The 24,682-nt window shown below is 46.2% G+C and overlaps 1 protein-coding gene across 1 annotated transcript; it reads right to left on the reverse strand.

Annotated features, from left to right (window-relative positions):
- Positions 1–499: 499 nt before the first annotated feature.
- Positions 500–24,585, reverse strand: pip4k2aa (phosphatidylinositol-5-phosphate 4-kinase, type II, alpha a). The gene is made up of 10 exons (XM_077012812.1): positions 23,641–24,585; positions 11,873–11,970; positions 11,680–11,776; positions 8,521–8,673; positions 6,861–7,007; positions 6,739–6,777; positions 3,040–3,153; positions 2,692–2,932; positions 1,003–1,106; positions 500–883 (listed from the first exon to the last, which is right to left on the reverse strand). Exons 1-10 carry the CDS (start codon positions 23,779–23,781, stop codon positions 803–805), a joined length of 1,215 nt encoding a protein of 404 aa, XP_076868927.1. The 5' UTR covers positions 23,782–24,585; the 3' UTR covers positions 500–802.
- Positions 24,586–24,682: the final 97 nt, after the last annotated feature.

Below are 24,682 nucleotides of genomic sequence, written 5' to 3' on the forward strand. Positions count from 1 at the left end.
GGTGGATGTACAGGTGGAGGTTGGTATGGGAGAGGGTGGATGTACAGGTGGAGGTTGGTATTTAGAGGGTGGATGTACAGGTGGAGGTTGGTATGGGAGAGGGTGGATGTACAGGTGGAGGTTGGTATGGAGAGGGTGGATGTACAGGTGGAGGTTGGTATGGGAGAGGGTGGATGTACAGGTGGAGGTTGGTATGGGAGAGGGTGGATGTCCAGGTGGAGGTTGGTATGGAGAGGGTGGATGTACAGGTGGAGGTTGGTATGGGAGAGGGTGGATGTACAGGTGGAGGTTGGTATGGGAGAGGGTGGATGTACAGGTGGAGGTTGGGGTGCGGGAGGGTGGATGGTCAGATTCACATGGAAGACAGTTTCACAGTTCCTGAACCTGAAGCTGTGTGTTGGCCAGTATGTGAGAGCCTGTGTATCCATCTCCCCTCCCTGGGCCCTCCACACACGCCCTCCACGAGACCCCCCCCCCCCCCCCCCCCTCGCTCTCCCCCCTTCACTTACAATCAACGCAAAATAACAAACGGGACAGGTGAGAAAAACAAAAAAATAATGAGAAACATTTATCAGAAAAAGACAAAACCCCTCCACTTCTGCCTCTCAGGTTAATGCTTGTCATCATTATGGTCCCACAAAATCAAAGAACAAACATAAAAACAAAAATGTAAACGAATGGTGCTTGTAGCTGCTGTTAGGGTGCCCCCCCCTCCAACCACGAAGCCCGTGGGCGGAGCTTTCGGCACTCCGCCCACATCCATCTTAAACTCCATGGCTTCTGCTTGGCTCCGCCCCCACATCTAGGGCAGAATGGTGGTGATGAAATCGTAGAATCTCTTCGAGTACTGCTCCGGGTTCACGGTGGAGATCTCCGCCCCGGCCTACAAGCACACGGCAGGACACAAAGGAAGGTGGTTGAAGTAGTGGGTCCGTCCCCAGTGTGATAACTACCTACTCATGGACAGCTGTGAACGTGAGGACCACGCTCGTCTGGACTCACCCCGTGCTTGACCGTCTTGGCTGCGTGTGCGGCTTTCTTCTTGGCATCATAATGTTGCAGGATATCGATGACGGCCATGAAGTACACCTCCTTCCTAGGGGAGTCTTGGAGAAGAACAAGACCAGAACAAATCAGAACCGGCGTCAGGAAAATCTCAGCTAAAAACATCAAGAGGAAACATCCTCAATGGTCCATTAAATCACCAGAAAAGGTGCACAGGTTCTGGATTCAGATTCGTTTCACTAGTCACACTGATGATGTGTTATTGTTCCAATTTCACGAGGTTTGGACTGGGTCGATCTTCGGCAACTACAAGGCTGTTCGGTCCCAAGCTCAAAGAGGAAAAACAAACCCTTTGTCAGTGGGAACAAAGTGAAATGTTCCACAGCTCATTTCACAGCCCGTACAGCAACATCTTGAGATGCTGCCTTTTTCATTTAAATTATTGTTTTAATTAATTGTAATTGGTAATTGTAAAATGAAAGAAAATGAAGACATTTATAAGAATGATGCTATTTTCATCGATGGAAAAACTCATGTTAATATGTAGGGGTGACCTGCAATAGTCGCTGATTCGACTATAGTCGACTATGAACGTCATAGTCGAATGTACCATTCTAACTGCATGGGGGTGCCCAAGGATGCTGCTAAGAATTGGTTGTTACATGAAATGTCTTTGTTTTCGTTATATATAGCCTTTTGTCAAATAAAATCATCCTAATTTCTGTTAATAAATATTTTTAAATGATGTGTGCGCATTAACAATAGGCATCTTCCTTACTACACATTAATAAATCACACCCTGCAGTTGCACAATCCAAATGAGCGGAGCTGAACACGCTACAGAATACGCAGCATCTGCCGAGATTATAATGGCTACTAAAAACACTTCAAAAATATTTTGAAAAACATAAAGATGAATCAAACAAAGTAAAGTGCAAGTTATGTCATCAACGTCTTTCATTTCACACGACAACAACCAAAACAGTTCAGCCATTTGTCGTTTTGGTCGTGTCTTCTCGTCTTGTTGCGTCTCGGCAAAACAACTCGGTTGTTGTTTACTTTTTAAACCCCGTTACTTTTTTATATTTTCAGGCAGGTATATTTTATTTAAAATATTTTTGACATTTTGCACAGTGCCTGTCTGACAGTTTGATATGCACACTGCACACTGACGGTGACTTTTTTTTGTTAATGTTCTCTAACGTTTCATTAAAAATAAATAAGTAAATAAATAAAAGCTGAATAAAGCCAACCTACCATGTTTATTCCTTTATCTCAGTGTTTTAGGTTTTTACTTTGAAGTGGAAAAAAGTCCTGAATGAGAACGCGATCCCGTTTAAGGTGCTCTACATAAAATAAAATAAAAAACCCTGATTCGACTATTAGTCGACTAAAAGGAAAATCTGACGAATCAGATTAGACTATGAAAATCCTTAGTTGAAGACACCTCTATTAATATGGTTCTCCCATGGACGTCCATCTGCAGAACGAGGTCATAACGGTAGAGAACATCCAGAGTACGAAAGCCCAAAGCTATTTAACCAACACGACTGAGTTTACGAAGGACTGAGCTCGTATGGCTCAGTGGGGAAGGCCATGTTAAAAGCTCTAATAAACATGTCCACTGAGCTCTACTAAGTCAGGACGTCGGTGCGGTCTGTTCCACTCGACGCCCCATCAACTCACTGTCATGACTCTTAATAGCGTAGACGTCGATGGTGGGGTCGAAGTCGCCCGGAGACAGAGGCTTGGTGCTGTCCAGGGTGTTGCTGGGACTGTCGGGGGGCGTGCCTACAACTCCTCCGTCACTCTCCCCTTCGTCGTCTCCCTCGTTGTCCTCACTCTCCACCTCCTCCTGCTCCGCCCGCTCCACGTCGTGGATCCCCACCAACAGGCTGTAGTCCATCAGCTTCAGCTGGGCTAGGAACTGGGGAGGGAGGGAGAGAAATTTGTTTGAAAATACACACACTACACACTACAGAGGGAGACGGACTGAATGCCACGAGCAGGAAGGGAGAGACACACTGGATTTACCTCCACATCCTTCCTCAGTTTGTCCAGGAAGATCTTTTTATTGTCCTCATCAATGTAGATCTTCTGCCCGTCGTTGATGAAGTCATTGTCCTTGTACGTGGGCAGCTCCTTGGCCTGAAAGATAAGGCGGTGGTGACCACCTGCTCTCCTTCTCGCAGTGGTGACATGCTCACCAAAACATTTCACACCAAATACCATTTCACTCTTCGAGCAGCTCCGTCTATCAACACAAGATGGCGCTCTTGAATCATTAAAAAGAGACAGACGTCGCTGAAGGATTTCCTTACTCAAGAACACTCAAGGGACAAACAATATACCAAGAAGCCCCTGAAGGAATTACCTCCAGTAACTTTAGGATACAAAACCTGACATTTTAATAGGTTATATGTAATAGTAAAACAATAAGCCTGTGTCTATAAACGTGGGGTACACCTGTCTGCTGTCCCGGACATGCACGTGCCTTTTCCTGGCACAGAGCTGACTCCGCACAGCTCTCCCTGGACCTCAGGAGTGAACACGGCGCATCTCTCACACGTGAGCGGGAGAAACGCCAGCCTCTGATGAGGAGGCGTGAGGAACGCGGCGGGGGAGCGTGGCGGGAGCAGAAGGGCCGGGAGAGAGAGAGGGAGGCGTCTGGACCCGACACCGGCCTGATTTACACCGCACACACCAGCTCTGTGGGACAGCAGGCCTGTCACGAGCAGAATTATCTGCCTGATCCGCTTCTGATTTATACCCAACACGCCAGCACTGTCAGACAGGGGGGCGTTTGTCATCATCACCCCACTGATGACCCTTGCTAACATCATGAGCCTGCACTGCTATAAGCCTTTATGAGTGTTCATTGTGCTGGCTAGACCTGGTTCTAAAACAATGCTCTAATCAGATTACTACTTTATCATTAACTGCTAAAATCAACTTGACAAAAATATTACAGAACAGCAATGAAACACAGAGATAATCAGGCCAAAACAACGTCAACATTCATACTGAACAAAAACCTCTACACACACCACACACACACACACACACACACAGAGTCATGGGTGGGGGGTTGGGGGGTATCTGTTGTCTCACTGCTTCTCATCAAAACTAGAATATGTCTGGTCCCAGGAACAGGACAAACCCAGGCTGTCTGGGGCCAGGAACAGGACAAACTCAAATGTGGTTGGGAGCCAGGTACAGGACAAACCCAGCTCTGACGGGACACGGGTGTGTGCTGCTATCAGGACCAGGAGGAGGGGAAACGTGGTGGCACAGGAAGGCAAACGGGCTGAACCAAGAGGCCCAAAGAAGGAGGGGAGAGCTGAACTCAACAGGCCTGAAGTTACGTCTCACGTACCACTCACGAGTGGTGCAGACAGAAACCAGTAAAAGCACACAGATAAACAGGGTTTAGAGACAGTGTCTCTGCAGGAGAGTGCGAGTGTGGTGACCTCATCCAACCCCTGGTCACAAGCCACGCCCCCATCCCTGAACAGCCAATCACACTCTGGGGCTGTCTGGTGACCTCATCCAACCCCTGGTCATCAGCCACGCCCTCAACCCTGAACAGCCAACCACGCTCTGGGGCTGTCTGGTGACCTCATCCAACCCCTGGTCACCAGCCACGCCCCCAGAGAGGTTCAAGCTGCCGCATCACACGTACAGAATACGACATCTGCTAGGTGGCATGAATATACATTTAAACACATTTACATATTGTGACTGCTGTAATGTGATTGGTGTGACGCGTCTGAACGCCCACAAACTGCGGTGGAGGTGAGACTGACCAGGACGTGGTGTGAACACTGCAGCTTTGTGCCATAACAACACTGGAAAGACCTAAATAATGGGGGGAGCAGAGGGGTGGGAAATGATGGAGCCAACCACTCCATAACAATATCACAGATAAACAAATGAACAAACAAACAACAAACAAACACCACCCACTGACTGGAAGAAACATCGCCTGAGGCTTACCTCAGAAAACCTCCAGCTAACCATCAGGAAATATGAATTCACCATCAATAAATGAAGAGAATGTGACTCCATGGATGCGTGTGTGTGTGTGTGTGCCGACACCCAGACACAGCAGGGTCAGTATCCAGGACAACTGGACTCGTGTGTCAAATCCAGCCAAACACATTTCTCTCGGGTCACATTCTAATCCATCAGCACTGCAAATAAAGATTTAAGTCCAGGTGTTTGAGGAAGACGTGGCCCATGGTTGTGAAGCCACATGCCAGTGACCAGGCTGTTAACATTTCAAACTGTTAGCCAGTGAGTGAAAATGCTAAGGGAATGTCAGATGGCCAAGGAAAGGCTAAACGTGCCCATCAGACGGGCAGGGTGCAGCACTACAGCCCCATGTGCGCAGTGTAAACATTCATTATCAGACTTCAACACCACCACACCAACTCCACCCCAACCCCACTGATCTCAGGGCTCCACTCTAAGGTGAGCTGCCATCTCCAGGTTCCTCCATCTGTTCTCATGGTCTCTTCTGCCCAGGCTCAGCCCCCACCCGCGCCTGCTCCCCTGCACTGCGGGCCGACACACAGCCGGCCTTCACAGCCAATCACGTGGCTGCACGTTCGTCCCACGCTCACCGGATTCTGGGGAAGATCTGCCTGCAGTAGAGTTTGTGATACAGCAGCTCCAGACCTAAAGCCCTTAGAGACCCATCAGACACGGTTCACAGAACCAAAACCCAAGTCTCCAAGATCAGTGCAATACTAAACCTTGGAGGACCTAGTTAGGAGATGTGTGTAAACTTCCATGTCAAAGCTGAATGCCAACTTCTTCAAGGAGAACCTGCATACAGCCCCATTCTGCGCTTAGAAGAAGCTTTAAATATGAATCACCTGACCTTTAAGAAACAAAAAGGTTTCATCTGTTGTGCAGACTGCCTGATATCTGCACACTAACCGCAGGTTAGATGCAGGCAATGGCCTCAGAGATCAACCTAGTGATTGTTTTGACAGTATTCCCGATAGGAGCTCTCAGAGGGCTCGGGGTAGCCATCCGCAATCAGGAAAGCTGTCCAGTGTGTGTGTGTATGCGCCTGTAAACATAAAGCCCTCCAGGGAAATGCTGACATCTGGAGCGTGATTTCACTGCCTGCTGTATACATTAATCACTCCGGCTTCAGCTGGAGAGACAAGGCAGACGAATCCCGTCTACAGCAGCAGGGTAACGTGCTTCAGCTGGGGGGGGGGGGGGGGGGGGGGGCGTGGCACACCTTAAACGCGTCACTAACCCCTCCCACGGCACAGAGGTGTGGAGCAGACTCACCGTACCATCTGTTCACCCGTTCTCTCACCTTCAGGGGCTCTGCGGGGCGATGTAAGTGCGGGACCGCACCCACAGCTCCCCCTGAGCTCAGAACCATCTCGACACCACAGTGAGGCTACGTAGTTTGACACAGAACCCTGAGCCGACACCCGAAAGGCGCTTCCATTACACGTGGGTTAAAAGTCTGAGTGTGAACTGCTGCACGCTCGTCTCGTCTACGCACGTTCTTCTTCACTATTAAACTCCACGACACGAAGACGGCCACGACTACAGCCCACCTGATCATGCGTGAATGACTCCACTACACACATGGCTGACGAAGAGAATCGAAGCTTACCAGCCCCAAAATTGTGCTTTTTAAAAACAGCATTTCATGAAGGCGGGCTGTAAATGATTTCAGTTGGAGGTTAATGTAAACATTACCTTCTCCTTGTCACTGGCCTCTCGGGCAACGGTAGACCCCTGAGGAAGAGGAAGAGGAAGAGTATGAAAATGGCGCAGTCCAGATGCTGGGCTGAGGATTCTGCACTCGGTCTTTAACGCACCTTCAGGTCGTACTTCTTGTAGACCGACAGTCGGTGGCTGAAGACGTTGCGTGTGACGATCACGTAGGTCTCATCTCCGTCCACCGTGATGCGGTACATGCCCAGGAACTGGGGGAGCAGGGTGGTGCCATGACACTCCACGATAAACTGTAGCAGACCACACACAGTCACACACACACACACACACACACACACACACACACACACACACACACACACACACACTGAATGAGCGTCTCTCACCAGGGACAGTGCTACCCAACACAGAAGACATCACTGACTGGGTCAGGCACATACTGGCGAAATTGGCCCACTGGTGAATTTTGGGTCATGATATGGAGAAGGTAGGCAAACTCCACGGGTCACTATCTTAACGGAGTCACTGTGACGGTACCCTACAGCAAGCCAACGGGTTAACATCCAGAACATGGTACTTGGTGGCTGTCGCAGCGGAATATGGTAGCTATAATTAAACTAGTGGCTCGGTTCTGATCTATTTTTACGACCTCCGTCGGGATGGCACAGGGCAGGATTCCCCTGTGTGCGAGTCCAGCTCCCTCGCTCTAGAACCGTCTCCCTGGAGCACACGGCCACACGGGCGAGCCCATACAGACCCGCCCACTGGTTCCTGCTGCTATGCGTGCGGGCGACATGACCAACACGGGTGGGGGGAGGGGCGACGTCATCCAGCTCGGGTGTCGTATTTAAACGACTTGGGCCGAACCGTTTCCACGAGGACGTGAATGATCCCTGAAGAAGCTGCTGGGTCTGCGCGCTGTAGTAGAGCAGCAGACGGGCAGACACCCGGGAAGGTCCGCACGCCCGCGAGACACCGTCTCCCAGCACAACAACGACCGAATGTCTTGAGAGGACACGCATGTTTCCAGGAGTGGCAGTGATGTCTGGTTGGTGTAGAGCAGAGGTCAGCAGAGGTCAGCAGGGGTCAGCAGCGCTGCCTCTCCTGTGGGGGTCTGGGGCTGAATCCTGGTTCAGTGTTCAGGTAGGTGCTCAATGCTACACCAGGAAGAGGTGCGAGCCTTGTTACGCTACATCCTCTGCAACGTCACTCTCTCCAGAGCACACACTCTTCCTGGATAAGAGCGTCTGGCAAATCACCGTCAAGATCAAGTAAAATATTGTGAACATCACAAAAACAGCGCATCCTGTAGCAGACTGCCAGCACTCACAGAGTAGGAGGGGCTAGGAGGAAGGGTTAGTGGGAGGGGCTAGGAGGAAGGGTAAGTGGGAGGGGCTAGGTGGATGGGTAAGTGGGAGGGGCTAGGAGGAAGGCAGCCCTGATCTGGTTGGTGTAGTGAGTTACTGGGGGGGGTCTAGGGAGGGTTCAGCTCCCCCTCTGGCCACATTCACTAGGCTCAACTGCAAGTTGCTCTGGATAAGGGTGAGTGCCAAACGCATGAATGTAAATCTTGTGACTGACACGAACAACCAGCTGCTGCTAACAATCACACATCACTGTCTTTTCTGGTTAAAAATATCAGACAGCACGAGTATGAAATATAACACTTCAAAACGATAAGAGAAAAATAAACCATAACCACCATTTTGTGTGTGTGTGTGTGAGAGAGAGAGACCCGTGTGTGTGTGTGTGTGTGTGAGAGAGAGAGAGAGACCCGTGTGTGTATGTGTGTGAGATAGATACCTGATGATATTTCTTGAGTATGTTATGCATCTCTGCCACATCCTCACTGCTGATGGTCTTGATTACGTATCTCTTGTCGTAGGAGGTGTGAAAACGGGCTCCACTGCGCCCCTGCGCTTCACTTACAACTGGGGCACTGCGAGTTAGTGAGTTCTGCGCACACACACACACACACACACACACACACACACACACACACACACACACACACACACACACACACACACACACACACACACACAGTGAGACAGGTCCAGAGATCTGCTGTTCCAGCCACAGGGATCAGTCCCTCTGTCCACCTGATCCAACACACCTCCATCATCACATGACCGTGGAGCCCTGTGCAGGTATCGGAACAGTGAGAGCTGGCGTGAGCCACCACTGGCCCGCACTGACCTGCTGAGGGATGTGGAAAGAAAGTAGCACCAGTGGCAGGTGGGGGCATCAAGGGTGAAACCAAACTGGAGTCTGATATGGATCAGAGCAGCTATTCACAGTCTGCTGCCTCTGTGCCACCCTGTTAATCAGACCTGACCAACAGAGCTCTATGCCACCCTGTTAATCAGACCTGACCAACGGAGCTCTGTGCCACCCTGTTAATCAGACCTGACCAACGGAGCTCTGTGCCACCCTGTTAATCAGACCTGACCAACAGAGCTCTGTGCCACCCTGTTAATCAGACCTGACCAACAGAGCTCTGTGCCACCCTGTTAATCAGACCTGACCAACAGAGCTCTGTGCCACCCTGTTAATCAGACCTGACCAACAGAGCTCTGTGCCACCCTGTTAATCAGACCTGACCAACAGAGCTCTATGCCACCCTGTTAATCAGACCTGACCAACGGAGCTCTGTGCCACCCTGTTAATCAGACCTGACCAACGGAGCTCTGCGTCACCCTGTTAATCAGACCTGACCAACAGAGCTCTGTGCCACCCTGTTAATCAGACCTGACCAACGGAGCTCTGTGCCACCCTGTTAATCAGACCTGACCAACAGAGCTCTGTGCCACCCTGTTAATCAGACCTGACCAACAGAGCTCTGTGTCACCCTGTTAATCAGACCTGACCAACAGAGCTCTATGCCACCCTGTTAATCAGACCTGACCAACTGAGCTCTGTGCCGCCCTGTTAATCAGACCTGACCAACAGAGCTCTGTGCCACCCTGTTAATCAGACCTGACCAAAAGAGCTCTGTGTCACCCTGTTAATCAGACCTGACCAACAGAGCTCTATGCCACCCTGTTAATCAGACCTGACCAACGGAGCTCTGTGCCACCCTGTTAATCAAACCTGACCAACAGAGCTCTGTGTCACCTTGTTAATCAGACCTGACCAACAGAGCTCTGTGTCACCCTGTTAATCTGACACCTAACTAACAGACGTCGCGCCTTAAACCACAGTAATATGATGCTGGGTTACGAAGGCTCAGAAAAGCTGTAGACATTTACTTAACGTTTACTCTTTCTTTACTTAACATTTACTGTTTCTGTACTTAACGTTTACCGTTTCTTTACATAACGTTTACCGTTTCTTTACTTAACGTTTACCGTTTCTTTTAAACAGACATGTCACCACCAAGGCTGAGGGGTTTTGAGTTACAGCCCTAATCCCTAATCCCAGTCCCACAGGTGGTGCTTAACTTCAGACACATTGTGCTTTCACTCCTACCGTGTAATAATCCCTTAATGGCAGAAGAAGCAGCTGTTCCCCGTATGGAACTCTCAACACAGACCGCGCACCTGCGTAAGACCTCCGGCCCCAGGATGAACGTTTAACACGGGCACATCCCGGCCGTGACACGGAGCGAGCGCCTGCGCTCACAGCCATGCGGGAGCGTGGGTTGGGGGGGGGAGTTGTACGTCAGGCAGCGGCCGCAGCGGGCCAGGCTGGTGCAGGTGTGTGTCGCGCGTGCTGGTGTGTAGGAGTGTGAGAGCAGGTCTGAAGGCTCCGTGGAGCAGCTGGGATGAACGGGCCGGGCTGCTGGCTCCCGTCAGGGGGGCTGACACAGTGAGTGGCAGACACAGCTGCAGGGCAAGGGCAAGCTCAGACAGCGCTCCCATAATCCCCCACTGTCTGTGTAGCCACACACACACACACACACACACACACACTCATCTAACAGTCAGCGCTGATTCTCTTCGCCGTAATCAGCTCCACTAACACGTACACATGTGTGAACGGTCCTCACATACAGGTGAAAGCAGTCATGAGAAAAGCGTAATTTCTTTCAACACAAATGAATCCAAACGCTCCTCTCACAGGACATGCTGAAATAACATGCTTTAAAAATGAACTCCAAGATCACTGCTTCCTAAATAGCTCTTTATCAGCATCACAGTGAGTAACCATTGTTTTCAGCCCTTAAAATACATTTTGTATTCATATTAACAGTCAAGGAGGGAAAATGTGACCCAATACTTCCTCTCTTAAAAAAACATTTTCAAGGAGAAAACGTGTGGTATCCACCATCTTGGGAAACCGCTGAGTAAAGATCACATCCTTATTCACTGGTTTCAAACCCGCACATATCTTTAACACTTAAAGCAGACCAGTTTCTCCCTGTAAAAGTATCAGTTAAGTACAGACATCATGTGATAATTTTAGGAAGTGGATATGAAATGGTTACGACACTGTTTGGGCTCGAACAAAAATGAAGACCAGGCACGTATTTTGCACGAGGAGAACGTGGAGGACTGCCCGTGCACACACAACCAAAGATGAGTCAGACCGTGGTCCCCAGTGGCTGCGCTGGGCTCTTTAATGGAACACCACAAGCTGAAGCCCTCCCTCGACAACTCACACACACACACACACAGAGAGAAGAAGAACGCCCTAGTGCTTACGGTTCGACCTTCACCACCGCTCGCCATCAAGAAGGGCGTGTGGACACGCAAACGGCTATGTGGGCGAATTAAGAGCCGTTTACGGGGCGGTAGGGGGGTGGGCCGAACCGACCCGGTCCGCTGTGTGGGAGAACAGTCTGCTGATGGGCTGGGGGGTTTAACTCTGAGGCCAACATCTGAAGCGCCTCTGCACGCTCATTCGGTCGACATCCTGCAGGCTCTTGTGCCGACAGCCTCGCACGACTTTTAAGTGGTCCGGTCAGAACGAACGTAATGCAAAGTACGGTTCCTTTATTTTCTTTAAACGTGAACGTACCTGGAAGTCCTGATCGTCGATGCTGAACCTTTCTCTCAAGTTGCGGAACACAAGAGGGCAGTACTCTTTGAATTTGAAATGGCTTGGCATATTCTCCCTAAAAAGGCAAAATAAAACAAAACAAAACCATAAGGAAAACACTAGAAAAATAACAAAACAAAAATACTGTGTCAACAATTAGTTGAGATCTTACTTGTTAAATAGGTGGTTGTCCACCTTGATCTTGGAATAAGCCTTGAAGTCGTCAGGCATTAACATGATGGGGATTTGAACATGACTCAACTCATTTATCTACAAAAACAACAACAACAACAACAACAACAGGTTCAGGTGCTATGACAAAGGTCCTTCATCTAAATTCATCATGGTAAGAGACAACACGTTAAAACACGCTTTTTAAAAGAGTTTAAGTTAGGAGTACATGATGCGTCATATATGAAGTCAGCATGCAGAATTAATCGAAATATTCCTTCCTGTGCATACTGGACACACATCATATGTACCTGTAGTTCACCTGGTAAACTATTGCACCACCTGTTATAGCCGACCAATCAAATTTTAAAGGGTTCCATTTTGTGTTTTGTTGCATGCGTTTACAGCATACGTGTGTTCACATTAATTAGGACACTTATGTTCAGTTTACACACTATAATCATTTATGTTACGCAAATACTTGGAGCAAGCAGGATTACGTCTTCAAGAGCTCCCGCTAGCCTGGGCACAGAAGGGAGAAAATGGCCGTGTAGGCGGTAAAATGCAGAGGAGAAAAGCTTTTGGAGAGCGCGTTTTTGAACATGCTCCGCCTCCCTCGCTTTGGCTCCGCCTCCCTCAGCTTGGCTCCACCCTTCCCACTTTGCTATGGGTTGCGCTTTGGATAAGTTATTGATTATTAATGTTTTACAACAGATCACCCCTTGGAATTGTACAGGAACCAGCGGTGCGTTTGATTCCCAGGGAGCACACATAAGCCTGTTTTCCACTTTAGCAATAATATCTGGTGCCTAATTATGACTCGACCCTATCGTATTGTATTTATTGTCCCCTATCGGATTGGATTTTTAGCGTACCCTCCATATTCGAACATATTTACTGTTTACTGTTGTATTTCAAACTTGTTAGAAAACACGAGGAAGACCATGATATTCATGTGTCATGAAGCTGTTTTCAAGTAGCACAATAACACCATTTCTGCCATCTGGCCCACCCTGGTTTGATCTGTTCAGGGGGAGACAGCTGTTTAGTACAGACAGATCATCCAGCAGCACCACAAACGCCTCCACACCCTCCCTGTGATCAGCACACACCTACTAGCTGTCAACTCTGAAGGATATTCAGCACCCGCAAACACACACACACACACACACACACACACACACACACACACACACACACACACACACACACACACAGTCTAGATGCCCTATAGTGACAGCCACAATGATACAGTGTGAATGATGATTCTTGCTGGTCAGATGGCGATGTCGCTGCTAAAACAATGCACTGCTTTAGTACACACAAGAAGAGGAACAAGAGCTCAGATGAGCTCCACCATCTCCCGTTCACATCTAGTGTCCAGATCTCCTGTGAAAACACTACCAAAGCACTCAGCAATAAACTCCTAATGAAGGACTGGGTTACAGTACGGCTGTAATAAAACTGCATGTGAAACGGAGACCGAGAAGAGCATTCTTACTGGAGGAGGGGTTTGAGAAATTCAAACGCTCTTAAAAAAACACCTCCGTTTGACTTTGCCACAGTCGTTTTAAATCTGAATCTGCACGGTGAAAAAGAGAAGACCTTCACTGAGAAAAGAGGAAGGACCGAAAAACACTTGAGATGTGACGTGACCGCATTTGAACGCACTCAAGTCAAGGATTCCCAACGGCAGCTGTGAATGAGCTCAGCGCTACACCGTGTGTTGCTTTCTTTGCACTGATGAATCTAACGCCCGCGATGACGGACGGGGCAATCGGCCAATGGGGTTGAAGTGTTTGCGCTGGCACAGCCCCAAAACATCGGCCTATGCTTCAAGCTCAAGCGGGTTGCGTGAAGGACCACTTTAAACGGACTTCCTGGGACGCGACGTCGTCGTTGGGTGTTCTGCGAGCGACGGGTGTCATGACACAGGACGTGTCTCTACAGGACGTGCAGAACCCTGGAAAGCGTGCTGCTTTGTAAAACAGCAATAGCACCAACGGATTTCTATTTTCTGAATATCCAATTATACCTCAGTTTAGCTCCTCACCACCTACGGACTTTCCTGACATGCAGAGGAACCCTTAATTACACTCCTAGATGCAATACCCCTATTGCTTCCCACAGAGGTGGCCTATTCTTTCACTGCCTCCACAGCCTGTGCCTCAGGCCTGCCTTACTGACTCTATATTAATCATTCTCACAGTTTTGGCCTCTGCAATTAATCAGTCGTGGCAAAAGTTCCGCTTAACGTCTGTGTTCTTTTATGCCTGCTGCATTAAATTCCGCTTCTCGCCTATAAACCGAGAGACTGGAAGAACGTTACAGGTATCTCGCCGCTTCTGATGTTAATGGTGATGTTAACACAGATAACCGATGGGGAACAGGAAGCCAACTGACTTTTCAATGGGTTGTATTCTGACTAAATTAGAGCCACGATAGCAACTAGCCACAACACAATGACGCATTGTTATATATTCAGGGACAGTGGGTCTTCTGTTTCAGGTTCTGAAACATGTTCCCTACAACTATCTCTTGTGGTGACCAAAAGCAAAATGTCACCTGACAGTTCCATCTAATCCATGTGAACTTTCATGAAGTGACGGTGTGTGGCTCACTGCATGCAGCACACACATCCTCCAGACACGGGCACAAATCGGCATTGATTCTGAACCCAATGAAGCTGAAGGATCCTGAAATAAGCTTGTGATAAATGTATTAGTCTATCAGCGAGCCTGAAAGGTCATGACCATAAAGCACTGCAACTGAATTTCATATCAAAATTATTCTTTAATGTCATTCCCAGTCTGAAACAGTGGGAATTCTGTTGATAGGCAGGTTATGCAGCTAGCTTTCTGATTAGAAAAAAAAAGTAAAATACATTTTATATAGTGTAATACACTGACATTCCACACAACGTTTAAGAATATTAATTACAAATTTACAAATCTCCCTTGGGGTTAAATAAAGTAACACATTACCAATGACAAGCATGTAGATGACATGCACATATAACCAACATATTAGTCCGTTACAGAACCAGGCCTTTGCCACGGCCTTTATGAATTACTAGAGTGATGAGACCTCGAGCTTGTTTTGAAGGTCTTAAGAAGACTGACTAGCTGCAGGAGGTCTGGGCTAATCTGAAAATGACACAGCTATTTCCTCAACCCCTCCGTCAACAGGACACCTGACACAGAGCCCAACACCGGCCATACTGGGCAAGCCCAACACCGCGTTTACACATCACAGCCGTGCCCACTGACCAAAGTGCTTCCGGGGAGAATGAACGATCAGCTCCACTAAAAGAGCCTGAGGATGTCATTAATCCAGTATAAATACAATTAGGGCTAATTACAGTCATTGAAAATTGCACATCAACAGCAGCAGTGTGCACGGAGAATGAGGATTGACTTGTCTTTTCTGCAATTCTATGGCTGTCTGTGGTGATCAAACAGACCCCACCAGAGACACAGCTACATAAAAACATCCCCTCAGTACAGACGTGGCCTCCGGTCTGACAGCAGCAAAACTAATCTAAAAATACTTAGATGCGCTGAATGTACTAGTTTCCTTAACGACATGTACCAACCAAAAAACTGGGCAGGTCAGACAGCACAGACAGCATCTACGACAGCATCAGATGTGTAATCAGCACTAGTAGTTGGACAATATCAGTTTATCAATGGCTGATGCAAATATTTAGATAGAAGAGAGGCCATTGGTAAAATAATAAAATAAAAACTAACAAAAAACAACAACAAGCTTATATAATGTAATGAATAATTCACCAAATTGCTGACCTTGAACATTTAGGTGAAGCGTTATTGTTTGCATTGTCTGTTTGCTTAAGTAAATTTGCACTCAGTCTGCCATTACCATATTTTAAACATGCATTCACTAAATAAACAAAAATCTTTTGCGGATGTCAACAGCTATCCACTCTGTAACTTCATAACTTTCCTAATAGTTTCACTATAGTTAAAGCTAAATGCTTGATAGTATTAACTGAGTAATAGGCTATGAGGTAAGACACATAAGGGAATATGAATCTCGTGGGTTGAGGGTCTACATGAGCCAGGCTTTGATCAATAAGAGCTCCTCTCAGGATGTGCTGGAGCTGTGTTGTGAGTTCTGCATTGCTGACCTTGTCCTGCAGAGCCCTATGTTAATGTGCTCTCAGACAAAGTGCTTCACTCCACACAGATCCTGAGCTGATGAAACAAGGCTCCTCTCTGGCCTCCGTCCACAGCAGCACATCAGTCTCTGAAACTGAAACCTCCAGCAGAGGCCATTTTTATATTCACAATTTTTAATTTGTCTTACAATTCCTAAATACTCAAATGTTGGCCAATAACAGTCTTTTAGTCTGTTTAATTTAGGCCATGTTTGTATGACTACAGTTATAGGAAAAATGCTTCGAATCTGAGTTTTCTTTTGTCAAATGTAACAAGTGTTTGGAAGAATTTGCACATCAGATTAAATGTTTGTATTTTGCTGTTTACTCATTAAGTGGAATCCAAGCAGTAAACTAGTGTAAGTAAAGTCTGTGATGGTGGAGTAGTGGGGTTGTGCTTTTATTCTGTCTGCCTGGAAGTAGCCGCAGCAGTTTAAAACAAGACATGATCGTTAACAAAGGTCAGAATATGAGAATGTAATGAAACTATTTTTAATCCCCTTCATATTAACATATGGAACAAATGTTTACACCATCTGCAATGTCCTATTTATCCATAACATGGCCACGTAAAAATTAATAAACAATCTATTTTCAGAGTTCAACATGTCTTACACCCACTAGACTGTACCAGCTTGTAATACATATCAATCTCCTCCCAAATCTGATAATAAAAACCAAAGATGATGGTGAGGAGACATCAAGGTGTTATTTTCAGTCAGACACCTGAAACTCTGGTCCAAACCCAGAGCCCACCTCAGAGGAGAGCTGCCCTGCTCAGCCACCGATGACCCTTTTAACAAACGGATGACCTTACGACACACGAACCGTACACCGATGGCCCTGCCGCACACTTATATCAATATGCTTACACTCACAATTTACATTATGTTCCGCTTGAATTGACATTATACCGAATCATTGAAAACCAAATATCTAAAGTCGTTTATGTTCCCTTGACAGGGGAGTGGTTACTGCAAAACTCACTGAAGATTCAGGATCTGTTCTTAATATTGGTCTACTACTGGCCTGTAGTTATGATCCCTTTAAATCAACAACTCATGCAAACTCAGCATTTATCTCCGTGCACACATCTCATCAGCCAAGTTTCATACAACCACTTCCTGTTTGTCTCCATGGCAGCAGAGTCGAGTTTTCCGCTGCCGAGTAGACGCGCTGGTCCTCATGAGAACAGGAAGCAGCAGACTGGAGTCGGAGCCATCAAACAAACCCCGCCTCCGCCTCAGGCCCCGCCCCCTGCTCCCAACTCCCCCACGCTCATCCAAACACTAAAACAACAATCTCTCAGGCTGATTGGATGCTTTATGGCCAACATCCAATCACGGTCGCTTTTATGACCAACTCCACACAGCGGAAATTTGCTTTGTGTCGTGTATTAGCATTTAACCGCAGGTCAATTGTACAATAATGAAAGAACGACAGTTACATAAGCACATATGAACCGCATCACGTTTTTAGTGATCTATTCGTTCAGTACACAAGGAGTTAAGATGGTCGTTTTATAAAAGCAAGCTCTGGAATAGGCCAACGAGTAACATGTTCGGGTCACAGACGAGTCTATTCCCAGCCCACCACCTTATATTGAAACAAGCGGTAAACCATCTCCACTTTAAAACAGAAGCTGGCAGCGTTGCATTACTGCTGTGTTGTTAGGTCCTTCTCTGTCCTCTGCACGCTACACCGCTACAGGTGCCGTTGTGCACATACTGGAATCACAAAATGAAAATTTGATATCGGCTTGGGCAGGGGGGGGGAATTAGCCTGAAGGAACAACATGTAATATTAAATAAATGTATAGGTTCTCACCGCAAGCATCCCGTTGTGGTCGATGATATTCCGATCTGCATCAAGTCAGCGTGCGCTAAGAGACTAATTGCTTAACAGTACACAAATTCAATTATGCATCCTCAATTACGCAGAAAACCACAAGTTACCAACGTGTAACCTCGTTAACTAAAAACGCTTCAGCGAGCACATAACGCATAAGTGTGCAGGGCCTTAAATACAAAAGAGAAATGTGCAATACTGGAGTTGGTTATTAAGATGATCCTGAAAGGGCACATTTCATTCATGCCGCTAACCCAGACGTGCGCTGGTGCACGAGCCCCAGGAACTGGTGCTCCCGGATGCCCTCTCGGGGGCTCTGACGCACCAGGTGAAGGTGTGCCCTGAAGAAGCAGAGTGCTACAGCCCCGCAAATGTCTGCCGTGGCCTTCGATGGGAACCTGGTTCGCCTCTGGGTTTATCTACAGGGATGTCGAAGGGTATTGGATACTTCAGGATCATAGCATGTGCCTCCGTACAGGTAACGGTTACGTCAGCAAACCATTAGCATGCCACGGCCATCTAGAGATTAGGATCAGCAAACATAACAGTGCAGAGGAAGGCTGCCACTATAATGCAAATATTTAGACACGATTTTTACAAAAACTCAATTCAGCATTGCCCACATAAAGACTGCACGTGTCTCTGTTTATCTACGCTGTAAACACACGAGCAACTTTTAATCAGATAAGTGCCAGACAGGCTTCTCATATATAAAATATGTTTTTGTCATATAGTCTAAAAACAGCAGAATACAAACGTGAAGTTATTCTCACATCAAATCCATGAATTTGCACCCACAAAGGAGATAAACCTACAAATTTTTATTTCTGATATCTCTTCACCTTTAAAGTCAGATTTCAAAAGACAAGGATTTACATTACCTGAAGTCATGTTTTAAACATGCACCTAACACCATGCCAGAAGAAGACCGAGGTTCATCACCAATCCAATTCTCCTACAAACCTCACCACCAGCAGAAGGACAAGGAGCATCGGCACTCCAAATCAAAAGCGTTCTCCTAAAAACATCTCCACCCTCAGGAGAAGGAGTCCAGTTCTCCTCAAGACCTCCCCACCAGCTGAGGTGCTGAGCAAGTGTCTATTAGCAGTACAGGCTAATTCCCAGCAGTGGTCATCAAGACTTTGTGAAGAAATACTATTTACCCACTGCCACACTCTCCTTCGATCGTGGCTATTTTTAGACAATCCTTATGCAATCCAGACAAAGACAGGGCAACTCTTAACTAGGGAGACAGTCTGGAAAACAGAGCACGTAGCATAAAGAAGTGAGAGGAGATTATGTGAGGGCAATATCTGAGTACAGTAAGCAAGACTGTATGATCACAGCCTAATTCACAGCACAGAGAAACACTTACCAAGCTTCTACCAGAAATAACCTGATGGTTATAACCCTCACACCATACTAATGTCCTCTTTACTTTGAGAGGATTTGTAATCGAGATCCAATTCCAGCAGACTATTAAGAAAGTTCAAACGTGTCGTAGTCTGAAAAAGCAGAATCTGTAGTGAGCACTGAAGGCACAGTGACCAAGGTTAGCAGCAACTCTGCTGTTTGGTAATGAAAGGCAGACTCGGTCAAGAGCTGAAGATTTGGTTTTAGTAGACTGTTCAGAGATCAGTAGGAACCAACAACCACGTGTGTGATTCATTAAAGCAAGGGTGTAGGCACTAGAGATTTCACTACAGAATCCTTCACTGTGCGGGAGAGTAAAGCAGTCCGCTGTGTGTGTGTGTGTGTGTGTGTGTGTGTGTGTGTGTGTGTGTGTGTGTGTGTGTGTGTGTGTGTGTGTGAGAGATGAGGCGACCCCTCTTCCTCTACCCTGAGGCCCAGTTACAGTGTGAAAGACAAGAAAGCATGGCTGGTGTCCAGAGTGTGGCAGTCATTGTGATTAATAGATGGCGTCTTCAAAGATAAGGAAGGTTCTGTTTCCCAATCTGGGAAACTTTATGCTCAGAATTCCTGACGACCCACTCTCTCCCTGCACAGCCATACTCCGCTCCTGATAGACATTCAGGAATGTCAACTCCAACCTGCCCCACAACCACTGCTTAGGTTCACAAATCATATGCTGATCAGACTCATAAACGTCCAGTAACATGAATACACAGAGAAGATGGAACAACCGACCCAAAACCAAGAGACGACTCAGGAAAGGCAAGAACTTGAGTCTTGCGTTTCCAAAACCAAAACTGAGGGACCGAAGCCACGGGTCAAACGTGCAGAACCCTGGACCGGCGCTCCAAATTCATCCTGCTGAGTTTCAGCACTCAGTGAGTCAGAGATGGAAATGCTCCTTCCTGACCCCACCATGGCAGTGCCGTTGCTTACGCCTCCTCGGCGCTCCACTGACAGCATACTATCTGTGAGCGTGTTCTCATCAGCTGAATTATAGGCTATTCCATTAAACACAATTAATCAAATCAGCACAATCATTTAAAATAATTAAAATGACACAACTGGGGTCAATTCAGCCATGCAGTGCTTCAGACTTCACAAGTATGTTTAAATAAGAGCTTCAGTAGTATTGAGTATGTTTAAATAAGAGCTTGAGTAGTATTGAGTATGTTTAAATAAGAGCTTCAGTAGTATTGAGTATGTTTAAACAAGAGCTTCAGTAGTATTGAGTATGTTTAAATAAGAGCTTCGGCAGTATTGAGTATGTTTAAATAAGAGCTTCAGTAGTATTGAATATGTTTAAATAAGAGCTTCAGTAGTATTGAATATGTTTAAATAAGAGCTTCAGTAGTATTGAGTATGTTTAAATAAGAGCTTCAGTAGTATTGAATATGTTTAAATAAGAGCTTCAGTAGTATTGAGTATGTTTAAATAAGAGCTTCAGTAGTATTGAGTATGTTTAAATAAGAGCTTCAGTAGTATTGAATATGTTTAAATAAGAGCTTCAGTAGTATTGAATATGTTTAAATAAGAGCTTCAGTAGTATTGTTGAGTGTGTTTAAATAAGAGCTTCAGTAGTATTGTTGAGTGTTTTTAAATAAGAGCTTCAGTAGTATTGTTGGGTGTGTTTAGATAAGAGCTTCAGTAGTATTGTTGAGTATGTTTAAATAAGAGCTTCAGTAGTATTGGTATTCAATTAAGCAATATTAGGCAAAAGCTCACTCTGCATACAGCCGAGAGCTCCACATTCATTTGTAGTCAGTTAGGCCAATGTTCTGTTATATGTTCCCTCACTCCAAGAACTTTGAACTGGGTCAATATTAGACCAGTATATAATTATATGCCTTTAAACGTTAAATATTTTCTTCTGGACACTGGCGTAAGTACTGGTCAACAGAAGTCAGTGAAATCAGTGTCACTGAAAAGGTCACTGATGATCAACATTTGAACAACTTTGATTTAAAGAAAAGCTGTTCAATATGTTTATGACCACCACTATCTCTATGTAATAAACAGAGACGTACGTTTCATTCACGTTGCTTATGTGCGCTTATGTTATCTGAAGCTCGGGGAATCTGGGCAGATCCACAGGGAATCCTGCGTCTTTTAGCCCTCCTTTCTGGACAGCATACATAGCCGTGTTGTTCTGAGGCAATTATGCTTCTTCTCACAATAAAGGAATGTACAAGGGGCTCATTAAGCAGCTTCTTTAAGAGACCCTCATGGGTCTGTCTTTGTTCTGTCTGCCAAATGGTGCTAAAAAAAAAGGTTGCAAAGGGTTGCAAAAAAACCTCTGAAATCACGTGGAAGTGGCTCAGCTCTAATTTTGTATTTAGTAAGCATTTATTTTTTACAAGCTATTGCCTCTTGGACAAAGAAAGACATCCCCCCCCCCCCCCCCCCCCCCCCCGAGTTAGACTGTGGAGTTAAGCTCACATGCGTGCTGATAATTGGATGACTGATGAAATAGGTTAGTTCACTGGGGACACGGTAAATGTCGTTAGCTTTGTGGGTAGGCAAACTGTATAGCACATAGACTAGGTTCAGCAAGATTCTATTACTGTGAAAACTGTAGCCTAGCTCTTGACAATAATTATTCTTTTTGGAACTGAATTCCAGTCCCCAGCCTTAGTTATAGCACGACCTTAGATCAACAGGTTATTTTAACACTTCACATGGGCTGTAAGGAGGATAAAACGATCAAATCCAAAAAGTGAATCTAAGAATTTATGGATTAGATGTGATTGTGCACAATAAAAAAAACTATTATGATTTATTTTCAATTAACAATCAGGTCCAATAAAATCAAAACCAACAAAGCCTGCATTGTTTGCGAGGTGCTGTGTGCTTTGACATGAAAAGATTTAGCTAGAAGTAAAGACTGTCGAAGAAATAGTCTCAGTATGTGTCCAGAAAGCAGATCAACTAGAAGTCTGACTAGATGTTAAAGTCTGATGAAGTACCTTGATCCATGCACAACCTAGAAGAACTACCAACTCAATGATCTAGGCAAAGACAACACATTACATAAATTAGAATGAAATAATTAGAAGGTATTTCAATATAAAGCAGTGGGAGATATATAAATCCCAGGTAAACCATTCCTTCTACCAGTGCCCAAATTCAATGCATAATTGGCTCATTTGTATAAGATAGTCACTGCCTTCTACATGATGCACCCAATACACCAAACAGGAAACCAAATGGCTACTTACTAATGTATAATATACAGCCCCATTACTGTGTAAAATAAAATGCGCACACACGCAAATTGATTGTGATTACCCAAAGCCCAAGGCATGTATCGGCATAGCTATGAGGAAGCAGTTTTTGAAGATAATTATCATTTAAAAGGTGTTACAATACTCAAGATAAGATCAAGTGTCTGATTATCTGATTAGGCTATGTGTTTTTTGGCAGTAGCACTTGAGTTTACCGCCCAAACAATTCAGCAGTCAAGTTTAGAAATGTACTTATTCAACTCACTCGTAAATGACAATGGATTAAAGCACGTTTACTTACTCTACTCACTCGTAAATTACTATGGATTAATGCACATTTTCATGTTAGGTCCTCCTTTGCAAAACGTCTGCATGGTTCAGACCTTGTGATGCACTTTTAATATCAGATGCTGATAAATAAACTATGCCCACTGCATGGAAGCATATGTCATTGATGCCCTCCCCACTGGTTGTCAAGACAAGACTCTTTACAAGTATGTTTATATAAGAGCTTCGGTATGATCAATATCAGCAAGATCCTACAGCTTTTCTAGGGAAGTCCACAATTGAGGAACCAAAAACCGAGAGTAAACCCGATTGTGCTGCAGACCTCAGTACTTTAAGTTAACATTTCATATAAAAAGTTCTAGGCATGACCAGTAGCAAAAAGTAAATTCACTGAAGAAAACCCACAGTCCCCGCAGGACGTGTTGGGGACCTTAATGATTCAAGAAGGCGCGTTATAACCTTCATGACAGCACGGAGTCAAATGTCGCCCCCAAACACAAACTAAATCAAAGCGTTGAACAGGTACCAGGGTGCACATATATTATATTATATATGTCATATAACAACCCTGCTTGTCCTAATACACTCGCGATGTGTCGCAGCAGCCAGAATACCAAAAATACGCATAATTCAATTAAGACGGTTGAGATTATCACAGCTTTGCGTGACTCACGAATGTGAATCGTGTGTCCAAAATAGGAAGCATACAGTATATAATAGTTTATATACGGCTGCCAGATACATCTCATAAACCCACATTTGATGTATATAAATGCGATAAGTGCTGAATAAAACCCTTTTTTTCTCCCCACTCACCGAATGGTTGACTCCCCACATGAGGACACTCAGGAGAGGGTCGCTGGCGCGAAACAGCTTCACTTTTTGTGCCACGAAGTGTTTCTTCTTGGTTTTCGTTTTACTCGCGATCGACGCGACCATGCTGCTAGCCGATGCCATTTTTGCAAAATAATAAATTAACTATCACACAGTGACAAGTCCTTTTGAACAAGCTAGCTGACCGCCTTTCAGTGGCTGGCGCTTGGCATAGCTGGCGGGTCCGACTCGCCCCCTCGGTCGTCCGGCTGGTCAGCCCTATGTTTCGAGCCTGGCGTCGACTTAACGGCGAGACGTCGTTACATTAATTAAACGACAACACAGCGACACGTCTTGTGACTAATTCTGTGTCTAAAACAAACGTCTAGCTATACTGGCGATAACCCTCCGCTCGACATCATCGGTCGCCCTCCTTCCCTCGCCGAGCTCCACACGCCAGCCGCGGGCCACTACCTGCTAGCAAGACGGTTAGCTTAGCCAGCCAGCCAGCCGGGCTAGCGACTACCGTGACGAGCGGGAACCTTCTGATATTCTTCGCGGTCCGGCCATGAGAAATGAATATTATACTGAGAGAAATATATACACGCGAACCGAGGTTTTAAGAGGGAACCTCAAAACGCCCAAGGTCCAAGTTAGCGGTCCTGCCCGGCCGGGGACGGCGCTATAAACATCCAGCTAGCTCCGTTAGCCTGGGCAGCTAGCGGTGCGGCTAACGCTGGACTGTGTGGAAAGCGACACTACTCCCGTTTTTTTACTTTGACGTCTGTCTCTGAGTTTGAGGGAAAAATCCGACGAATGCGGAAAATATCGTCCCTCCCAAAAAAAATGTAACGTGTCTGGCGTTATGCAGGTAAAAACCTCAGTTGTGTGGTACTGACACTACTGAGGTAAAGCTAACTGGCGTTTCCGGCTCGGCTGTCCGCCGCTGACTGACAGCTCGCAGCGGGAGGAAGCGGACGGGGCTGCGACTGCAAACGCCACCGAGAAACGTGACCTGTCACACTTTGGTAGTTTAAGGTTAGCT

The sequence above is a fragment of the Brachyhypopomus gauderio genome, chromosome 7 (assembly GCF_052324685.1).
Source record: "Brachyhypopomus gauderio isolate BG-103 chromosome 7, BGAUD_0.2, whole genome shotgun sequence".
Taxonomy (NCBI): Eukaryota; Metazoa; Chordata; class Actinopteri; order Gymnotiformes; family Hypopomidae; genus Brachyhypopomus; species Brachyhypopomus gauderio.

Coding starts and splice junctions, on each gene's coding strand:
- pip4k2aa (XM_077012812.1), bottom strand. CDS start 23,781: ATGGCATCGGCTAGCAGCATGGTCGCGTCGATCGCGAGTAAAACGAAA. Junction 11,777..11,872: donor GACAACCACCTATTTAACAA/GTAAGATCTCAA, acceptor TTGCCTTTTTAG/GGAGAATATGCCAAGCCATT. Junction 3,154..6,738: donor AGGCCAGTGACAAGGAGAAG/GTAATGTTTACA, acceptor CTTATCTTTCAG/GCCAAGGAGCTGCCCACGTA.